Genomic DNA, 10,228 nt, shown 5'->3' on the forward strand with positions numbered 1-10,228 from the left:
AGGGTCGGCCTTGGTGTCTTAGACCCTGTTGATATAGTGAGGATAACTCACCTCGCAACTGCTGACTGGAAAGATAAGACCGAGATGCTCCGACCGCTGACACGATCTCCACTAATGGCTAACACCAACACTGAACTCAAAACAAAAGCCAACAATTACCAAAATGCCCCTGGAAATCAATTGGTCAACCCTTGGTCAAAGTCAAAGTCAAAGTCATCCTCCTGACTGACTCTACTTGTCGAGTCAACCTAATAACTCGTCGAGTCCCCATGCTCAAAACTTCCCCAATCCGCGACTCAACTCGCCGAGTCACCCGGAGACTCATCGAGTCCTACAACTCTGAGTCCCCTTGAACTCACTCACCGAGTCCTCCCTTGACTCACTGATTCATGGCTTCACCAGAAGAAGTTTGGACCTCATGACCAGACTCGCCGAGTCCAAGAACAGATTCGCCGAGTCCAAGGCCATCTGCAACCTACTCGCCGAGTTGTTCTTCCAACTTGCCGAGTTTCAGTCCATCTTCAAGCAACTCGCCGAGTACACCTTTGTGAATCGCCGAGTGCCTCTAGATCTTAACCCATGCAGAAGCTTTTCAGGCCATGCAGATGATTCAAAACATAGATCTACCCTTATACAACCCATCCATCACGTAAAGTGGCAAACTTTACGTGAATCCAAAGAGATCTAGGCATTTTACACTCTAGGGCTAGGGTTTGGGACAAGATAGCTTCACCAAACACTCAAGAACAGGGACTTTAATGCACTCTAGACCTTCTCCATTCCAGATCTGAGGTGGCAACCTCAGATCTATCTTTCAAACTCTAAATACCACAAACCAAACTTCCCACACATCCCAAAAATGATGAATCTAGATGAAAAGCAACCCAAAAACGAGATAATACCTCAAAAGGAACCCCCCAACAGCAAAGAAATCCAAATCCAAGCAAATCCCCTTGCTCCAAGCCTCCTAACTCTCCAAGATCTTCCTCCAAATCACTTCTCCAATGCTCAAATGCACTCAAATCCTTCACAATCACGCTTCTAGGGTTTTCTGGACTTTAAGGGAAGGTAAGGAGGCTGGGGAGAGGGTATAATATCCTTTATATAGGGCTCATCCCCCGAAATTAGGGTTTTCTTCACTTAGCCTCTACTCGCCGAGTCCAGCCTTGGACTCGCCGAGCGACCTGAGTCGCAACCCTACTTGCCGAGTCAGCCCATGGATTCGCCGAGTTTCCCTTCAAATTTACACTTTGAACCCCGAACTTGCACTCCTGGACTCGGGATGTTACATTAGAAGCCACCATTTCCTGTTTTGCTTGTCGCAAACCACTTTTCGTACCCTTCATTTGTTTCTTTAGGAGGAGGTGTTTTCCCACGGATGTAAGAAAGCTTTTCTCTTTCTATGAGGTGCATCTCCAACAGTTGAGACCAAACATCATAGTTCGATTCGGTGAGGATAATTTCTACATTTGAACACACCTTCTTAGTGAATAATAACAGGTATGTTTTCCCTTGGTCCTGTTGATGATCCATATTTTTCTCCTGTCATCGTTGGATATTTGGGAGAGACGATAGGAGATGAGAATGGTGGTTTGAAGAATATAGGGCTTTCATGGATTTACAGTTTTTAGAGTGTAAACATGCTTGATACAATCTTAAAGCTTCAATTTCATATATTTAACCTCAAAGGAAATACAAAATATGTAAGAGAGTGATATGAAGTCGATCCCTGAAAGAAAGGAAACTGAATCTCTCATATCTATCTAATATATCATAATCTAAAAATATCTTTTATTTTAAAAACAAATCTTAACGAATAAGGCATCTAAGAAAGTGTGCATGGATTGAGGATAACCGGTCAATAGATAATCCTAGTTTGTAACTCCTATAAAAGGAAGTGTTGCAATTATAATGAGACAAACAGGTATGATATGGTGGTCATTATGGAAACTAAGAATCTTAACTCATTGAAAATGTAGCCAGGTGCATATATCGAACATATTACATCTATTAAAATTTAAAGTTATCAACCCCTAGAAAAAATAATATATGTCCGACATGGATGTAGATTAAAATTGTTATTAGAATAATTTTTTATTTAACTTCACCAGCTGCACCCTCAGAAACAATTACAGCCCTATATGTTTGTGGGTTTCCGTATTTGGTCCATATGCTATCTAGATTCATTCCTGTATAAATTGTATTATATTATGCTTATTGTTATAAGGTTGACTTTGCAATCTTATAAGTACTTAGTCACCTCAATCTCCACTTATCCCACCCCAATCCTTTTGGCAATTACTTGCTTAGAACATCTGCATTCATAGATACATTTGAAATATAATTTCATAGGTAAGAGTACTATATGCAGCATATTTCACATCTTTTTACAGAACCTAGGAACCATAAGATTCACATCTGAATTAGAGGAGATATACATGCGAATGTGATTTTGCAATGAAAAATACAAAGATGCAGTGGCATTTTCGCTGTGGTTCCTTGGTTAAATGAAAAGATATGGTTCCTTATGGAGCTCTAACCAAATGGAGTATTATATATAGCTTATGTAGATGTTAAATACCGATATACTAATAAGTAGTCTTTTTTCTTTGATTATGAAGGTGATATAACACGAATCAAACCACAATGAGTGGGAGGGTTGCTGATGTTGAGTGGAAGGATTCGGATACAAATAGTTTACCTTCATTCCACCAAACGGATGATTTGACTTATGTTCACAAGGTAGAGAAGCCTCCAAAGCAAGATTTGTTGAAAGAGATCAAAACCGGCCTCAAGGAAACTTTTCTTTCTGATGATCCATTGAAACCTTTCAAGGGCCAGTCAAAAAAGAGAAAGCTTGTCTTAGGGTTTCAAACCCTTTTTCCAATTCTCGAATGGGATAGAGATTATAGTTTCTCTAAGTTTAAAGGCGACCTCATTGCTGGATGTACCATAGCAAGTCTTTGTATCCCTCAGGTAATTAACATAAATGGTGTGTTTTTGTATGATTCAAAATGACATTTCCTTAGGGTTTCCATTTCTAGACAATATATATAGTTGGAAACATAATCCTTTTTGTAGAAACAAAAGGAGGTTTAAGTCTCATAGCTATTTTAGAAAGAAACACTTTAGTATGTGAAAAAAGAGCCTTTATTTATATATACATCAACGATATTACGCTCTAATTCTTTTTCTACTTTTCTTTTCAGGATATTGGCTATGCAAAACTAGCAAACCTGGACGCCCAATATGGATTGTGTAAGTTTTCTCAAAAGTTCATCTTCTTCCAACAAAAAATTCTTCAAATCTTTGACCAATATATATTCTAATACAAACCTACAGACTCGAGCTTCGTTCCACCTCTTATCTACGCATTCATGGGAAGCTCAAGAGATATCGCCATTGGACCTGTTGCAGTCGTCTCTCTTCTACTTGGAACTCTTCTTCGACAAGAACTCGATCCCGTCACACAAAAACACGATTACGAACGTCTCGCATTCACTGCGACTTTCTTTGCTGGCGTCACTCAATTCACACTAGGGTTTTTCAGGTATATATTTACTCACATCTAATCTTCACACTTATGATCGATCAAAACACTGTCGTTTTGGTCCAGGTGTTTATAGTTTTGGATGATGTGTTTGTTTCTCAGATTGGGTTTTCTGATCGACTTTCTGTCGCATGCTGCCATTGTCGGGTTCATGGGAGGAGCTGCTGTCACCATCGCACTTCAACAGCTGAAAGGGTTGTTTGGAATCAAAGACTTCACCAAAAAGACTGACATCATCTCAGTCATGCGTTCTGTGGTTCAATCAGCGCATCATGGAGTGGGTTGATCTTTCTTTGATTAATAAGAAGACGAAAAATTAAAGATTGTTACAACTCAGGTGATCGATTTGACTTTTTTTTTTTCTTTTTTAGTGGAACTGGCAGACGTTACTGATAGGAGTTTCATTCTTGATCTTCCTTCTCGTTGCCAAGTTCATCGTAAGACTTGTTCTTTCCATTTTTCTCTCAGAATGATCTGTAATTAATGTATTCCTAAATTCACATTCTGTTTTTCAATTTGATCAGGGCAAGAAGAACAAGAAGCTCTTTTGGGTGCCTGCTATAGCTCCATTGATTTCCGTTATTATCTCAACTTTTTCCGTCTTCATCACTCGTGCAGACAAAGAAGGTGTTCAAATAGTAAGTTCAGCACACAACCACAATATCCATTCAACAGCTTACATTACAAATGCTTTTACTTAATCATATGACCATTTTTATTCACTAAACTCTCATTAATGATATTTCAACTTTCAAGGTACGTCATATCGAACAAGGAATCAATCCATCATCAGCACATGAAATTTTTTTCAATGGCCCCTTCCTTGCCAAAGGTTTCAAGATTGGAGTAATTGCAGGATTGATCGCACTCACGGTATATCATGCACTACCCACACACACACACATAAACACAAATATATATATATATATATATATATATATATATATATATATATATATATATATATATATATATATATATATCTTTACTATCTTATAAAAGAAATCTAACTATTTCTAAAAATAGATTGATTATAATAATAATATTTTTTTAAGACGTCCAAATAATAAAGCTGATAGTACAAGTAAACATTAATAAAATAATATTAAATCTTAACCACATTTTGAATTCAAATATTTATCATCAAATCTCCTTATATTTCTCAGCAATTTGATATTGTTCCCTCAAATCCCGGATTCATTCAAATTTTGAACCCTTTTAGATATCCTTAAATTTAGCATGTTGATTCAAATATCCCTCCAATCGCATATACCTCTTTGTTCCCTCATCTGCTATAAAGCCCACCATCTAGGAACAAAAAATGACTTCATCTCCCAAATAACACCATAGGTTGATTATTTTGTTTTCGACATGTACTTTCTTTTGTAACATAACATTTTTGTAGAGGAAACATATCACCGAAAGAATTTACAAACCCCGCCGCTTTGCGCGGGTACGCTGCTAGTATATATATATATATGAGTTATATGCTTAATTATATATTTATATAAAACACAGGAAGCTGTGGCAATTGGAAGAACATTTGCTTCAATGAAGGACTATCAAATTGATGGAAACAAAGAAATGGTGGCTTTAGGTTCCATGAACATAGTTGGTTCGTTGACAAGTTGTTATGTCGCCACAGGTGGAATAATTAAATTAAATAAATTTCCAACTTATTATATATTGTACTCTTTCGTAGAATTAATGACTTATTCCATTTGTACGTTTTTTTTTTTGTTTTTTGCTTGTAGGGTCGTTTTCTCGATCAGCAGTGAATTACATGGCGGGATGCAACACCGCAGTGTCCAACATCGTGATGTCGATAATCGTATTATTGACGCTTTATGTCATCACTCCATTATTCAAATACACTCCAAATGCAATCCTAGCTTCCATCATTATATCAGCAGTTGTAGGTCTCATTGACCTTGATGCAGCAATCCTACTATGGAAGATTGATAAGTTTGACTTTGTAGCTTGTATGGGTGCGTTTTTCGGTGTTATTTTCGCTTCTGTTGAAATTGGCCTCCTCATTGCGGTATAATTGCATCTTACTTAGGAAAGTCTTTCATTCATGAAGATTTTCTTGTAAAACTAACATTAATTATTTTTTGTAATTGTTTTTTTAGGTTGCTATTTCGTTTGGAAAAATTTTGTTACAAGTGACTAGACCCCGGACAGCGGTGCTTGGTAAGATCCCACGGACTAGCGTGTACCGTAACGTAGAGCAGTATCCCGGTGCAACTAGGGTTCCCGGTGTTTTGATTATCAAAGTTGATTCTGCAATCTACTTCTCGAATTCTAACTACATCAAGGAGAGGTAATGAACAAAAGTTGTAACTAGTAATTGTGTCAATGGGACAATAAAAGATATAAGTACCCTAATTGTAATCAATAATCGAAAATTGATGTAGAAAATTACTTGTGATGTTGGGTGTAAATATTCTCATATGTATCTTGTTATTGTAGGATTTTGAGGTGGCTAAGGGATGAGGAAGAATCGTTTAAAGATCAACCCAAAGTTCAATATTTGATAGTTGATATGTCACGTAAGGGAAATTGTTGTAAATTTTTCTTGTTATGATATGAAACATTTGATTACAAGTTTACATAGGTTTCTTCATGTTGCAGCGGTTACTGATATTGATACGAGTGGCATTCATGCATTGGAAGAATTGTATGGTGGTCTACAAAAGAAAGATGTTCAGGTAACTAAATAATCAACCTGTTGTAATGTTGATTATTTAATTGCGGTTATAACATGATATGGCTGAGTTGGTTTTTTTTTTTTTTTTTTAATTAAGTCATATCTGGATAAATAATATTTGAGATATATTTAAAGAAAAAAAAGATAGAAAGATAGCTAAAGACACATTCACAAATATATTATTATTATTATTATTATTCTTATTATTATTATTATTATTATTATATATGTCCTTGATAAATAATAAGATATAATATTTATTTTGCTTAACTTTTAAATAGCATGTATATTCTTAATAACCTGTTACAACAGTACAAAAAAAAATCTAACATTGTTATGTATGGTAAAATCCATCAAACATGGAACGTTAAAGAACTGACAGGATTGAATTTCGTCTACCTCATAAAAAAGTAATAAATAAATAATAAATGGAATGGAATCTTCAGTTCCACGCTGTTCTCTTTTGCATTAATTAAGTTAAAAAAGAAATCTAACATTTTTTTTTTGTAAACACAGCTTATTTTAACGAATCCAGGACAAACCGTACTCGACAAGCTACACGCGGCTAATTTCGTAGATTTGATCGGGGAAGACAAGATCTTCCTAAGTGTTGCCGACGCTGTTCTAACATTTGCCCCGAAGATGGAACAAGCATAAAAAAATCACTTTATTTTTATTTTATCCGGATTATATATATTATGGTGTGTTTAGGGCTGTAAACGAACCAAACGAATACGAACAGAGGCTTGTTCGTGTTCGTTTGTTTAACTTTAACCGAACAACAAACGAACACGAACAACTAAACGAACTAACTTTTTATGTTTGTGTTCGTTCGTTAATCAATTTAGGGTGTTCGTGTTCGTTTATGTTCGTTCGTTTAGTTGATAAACGAACATAAACAAACACAAACGAACATAAACGAACACAAAGTCAAACAAACTTAAACGAACATATATGAACGAACACAAGCAAACTTAAACGAACATAGATAAACAACCATGAACTTAAATGAAAACAAACACGTCTTCAATATTTCCATACAATAATAACATTCTACTTAGTTGTTCACCAAAAACATAACACTACAATAAAGTTTTACTTAGTTGTTTTCCATTCCATACAAAAATAACCAAATAATACTTCAAAAAGACCAAAAAACCATTTCCCTTCTAGCCGATCCTTCAATCCAACATCCATCCTTTCAATTCAACATCCATTCTACTAACAAAAAAACATAAAACATATCAAAATTATTAAAGTTATATCAAAAAGTAAAAAAGTAATTAGCGTTAAAGTATAAACAATTTATTTACATTTACCATCAAGAACATCAATTATCATCTTCCTCCTCAAGGTAGTTCAATAGTTACAATATCCTCATTTTTCTATTTCACACCAAAAAGTTATTAGCTCAATAAATCCATAATATTAAAAAATTAATAATAAGAAATATACCTTGTTTTTCTTTCTCTCTAACCCATAATAATGTCTATACCAATCAGCTCCACAAATAAGCATATCTACCATGTTTCTTCCTAAAGAACAACGATGTGGATCAATAACCCTCCCACCAGCACTAAAAGCAGACTCAGACGCCACAGTAGTGACCGGAATTGCCAAGATATCGGCAGCCATTTTGGAAAGAATTCTAAACTTCAAATTGTTCTCTTTCCACCATGCCAATGCATCAAAATCTGCACCTGGTTCACCAATGTAAACTCCATCTTCCAAATAAGTATCAAGTTCTGATTTTGAAGCAGTAAAACTATCGACACTTCTAATATGTTGATCATATTTAGTTGTCCCAGTTTTAAGACCTCTACCCAATCGTCCGGTTAACGAAGCAAAACTACTCTTGGGAGCGGCAACACCACTGTTTGTTCCACTACTTGATGAAGCAACAACCGATGCTTTATGGGCATCAACATACTCTTCGAATAATAGATACAAAGTATCCCGAACTATTTGCATTTGTCGAGGAGCCTCATTGTCAGAATATATGGCCTTAAAAGAGAAGTCGATCAATTTCATTTTATACCTGGTACAAAAAGAGTAACAATTAAAATTAAAAAAAAAAACATCAAATAAAACCAAATAACCCAACTAAATTCATTTTATACCTTGGGTCTAATGCCGCACCAATTGAGATCAACAAATTACAATCACCCCAATATTTGTCAAATTTTGTCTTCATTTTAATGGCCATTGATTTCATATATTCACTTCCATCTAAAGCTACTGCATCCAAAGCTTCCTTTATTCCAAACAACTCGCTAAGAAATAAGTTGGATGTAGGATATTCAGAACCTATAAAAAATAAACTTACATATATGCATCAGATTGTTTTTTAGTCAAAATAAACATAGATGTATGATATAGGCATCAGATTAGTTTTTAATCTAAAAGTGATAATTAAACCAAAACATATAAAAATAAATAATACCTGAAATGATTTTTGTAGTTTCCTCAAAAAGTGCTAGAAAAGAGCAAACATCTTCAACTTTCTTCTAATCTTCATCACTTGGCAAATTTTTATATGTGGACTCTCGATCGGCATAATTTACAAACACTTCTTTGAACTCCAAAGCATTAGACAACATAGCATATGTAGCATTCCATCAAGTAGAAACATCTTGAATCAAATGCTTCTTTGACATTGAAAGTTGTTTAGCTAGCTCACTAAAGATATGCAATCGACCCGGGGACGCATTCACATGTTTCACACTTTCACGAACATTGTGAATAATAGGTTCAATTTCTGCTAGACCATCTTGAACAAGCAAATTGAGTATATGCGCACAACATCGTACATGGAACAACGTTCCACCAAGAACAAGTTTTTCTTGAAGATTCAAGTTTTCCCTCAACTTCTTAGCCACTACATCATTAGTTCTAGCATTATCCACCGTTAACGTAGCAACCTTTGTTTCAATATTCCACTCTTTTAGACACTTAAAGAGAGAATCATATATACATACTCCAGAATAAGGTGGAGGCACATCAACAAAACTCAAGATATTTTTATGAAGCTTAAAATCAGAATCTACAAAATGACATTTCACTACCATGTAATGAACATTTTGACCTGATGTCCACATATCAGTAGTGATGCTCACTCGGTTGACATTATTCAACAACTTCTGAACTCTTTTTTTTGCAATTCCATAACTAGAAATACAATCTTCTCTAATTGATGCACGCGATATCTTGTTAAACGCGGGATTAGCTTCTTTCATTACCACATTAAACAAATCATACTCAACAAAGTTAAAAGGCAACTCATGGACCATAAGCATATGAGAAATAACCTCTCTCATCCTAGCATTATCAAATTTCCAAGTTCTAACCATTGACGAAGCATCCGACTTTCCTGGAAACATCTTTAAATTTAACGAAACCATTCATAGTATCCGACCTCGAGACTATATTGGTAAATAACATTCATAAGCCTTATGCCGCTGGTCTCATGATGGTTCATCCTGGTAAAATGATTGAAAAGGATATGATAATTCATACCTACTTTAGCGAAGACTATAAAATCTTCCTGGGTAGCTGTTTTTTCTTACATCCAGTGCTACATCTAGAGGTCCAGTCCCCTAGGTCATTTGATATCTCTAGTCTGAGTTCCGTTCAACAAGCCAGTTCTGTTAGATCGCTTACAGTCCCCGTAGTGTCCAGTAGCTGTCTCTTTTTCTTACCTTAACCTTAGGCAAGACCCAGAAATAACGAATAATGAAACAATTCATATAGTTCAAGAAAGAGTCGTCTCATTTCAAAATTTATGTTTTGTTATTCCCATCATCTCTTACTGTGGTTTCAGGATGATTCACAAGAAAGGTGGCAAGAAAGAAAGAGAATGGTGTCCCCTTTCGCCCAGGGGACATCGTCGGAGAACAATGCCGGGGACAGGGTGAGAACCTTCCGTTGCTTACACCCTTTAAGACCTTGTACTTCTCGTTTTCGTTTTA

At 35.5% G+C, this 10,228-nt stretch overlaps 2 protein-coding genes across 2 annotated transcripts; one reads left to right on the forward strand and one right to left on the reverse strand.

Annotated features, from left to right (window-relative positions):
* The first annotated feature begins 2,275 nt into the window (after window positions 1-2,275).
* LOC145004543 (sulfate transporter 1.3-like) lies at window positions 2,276-7,085 on the forward strand. The gene is made up of 14 exons (XM_078963478.1): window positions 2,276-2,352; window positions 2,622-2,976; window positions 3,210-3,258; window positions 3,343-3,550; window positions 3,653-3,827; window positions 3,922-3,987; window positions 4,075-4,188; window positions 4,307-4,423; window positions 5,069-5,195; window positions 5,305-5,591; window positions 5,683-5,873; window positions 6,023-6,102; window positions 6,185-6,261; window positions 6,777-7,085. The coding sequence occupies exons 2-14, from the start codon at window positions 2,647-2,649 to the stop codon at window positions 6,915-6,917; spliced, it is 1,962 nt and encodes a 653-aa protein (XP_078819604.1). The 5' UTR covers window positions 2,276-2,352; window positions 2,622-2,646; the 3' UTR covers window positions 6,918-7,085.
* Window positions 7,086-7,609: 524 nt separating this feature from the next.
* On the reverse strand, window positions 7,610-9,640 carry LOC145007240 (zinc finger BED domain-containing protein RICESLEEPER 2-like). Its single transcript, XM_078966212.1, has 4 exons — window positions 8,941-9,640; window positions 8,381-8,567; window positions 7,716-8,298; window positions 7,610-7,645 (listed from the first exon to the last, which is right to left on the reverse strand). Exons 1-4 carry the CDS (start codon window positions 9,638-9,640, stop codon window positions 7,610-7,612), a joined length of 1,506 nt encoding a protein of 501 aa, XP_078822338.1.
* Window positions 9,641-10,228: the final 588 nt, after the last annotated feature.

This window comes from Lactuca saligna, chromosome 7 (assembly GCF_052625555.1).
Source record: "Lactuca saligna cultivar CGN05327 chromosome 7, ASM5262555v1, whole genome shotgun sequence".
In the NCBI taxonomy this organism is placed as follows: Eukaryota; Viridiplantae; Streptophyta; class Magnoliopsida; order Asterales; family Asteraceae; genus Lactuca; species Lactuca saligna.

Coding starts and splice junctions, on each gene's coding strand:
- LOC145004543 (XM_078963478.1), top strand. CDS start 2,647: ATGAGTGGGAGGGTTGCTGATGTTGAGTGGAAGGATTCGGATACAAAT. Junction 2,977..3,209: donor CAAGTCTTTGTATCCCTCAG/GTAATTAACATA, acceptor TTTTCTTTTCAG/GATATTGGCTATGCAAAACT. Junction 5,196..5,304: donor AAGTTGTTATGTCGCCACAG/GTGGAATAATTA, acceptor TTTTGCTTGTAG/GGTCGTTTTCTCGATCAGCA.
- LOC145007240 (XM_078966212.1), bottom strand. CDS start 9,640: ATGTTTCCAGGAAAGTCGGATGCTTCGTCAATGGTTAGAACTTGGAAA. Junction 8,299..8,380: donor GGTGCGGCATTAGACCCAAG/GTATAAAATGAA, acceptor TTTTTGTACCAG/GTATAAAATGAAATTGATCG. Junction 7,646..7,715: donor TAGAGAGAAAGAAAAACAAG/GTATATTTCTTA, acceptor GGTGTGAAATAG/AAAAATGAGGATATTGTAAC.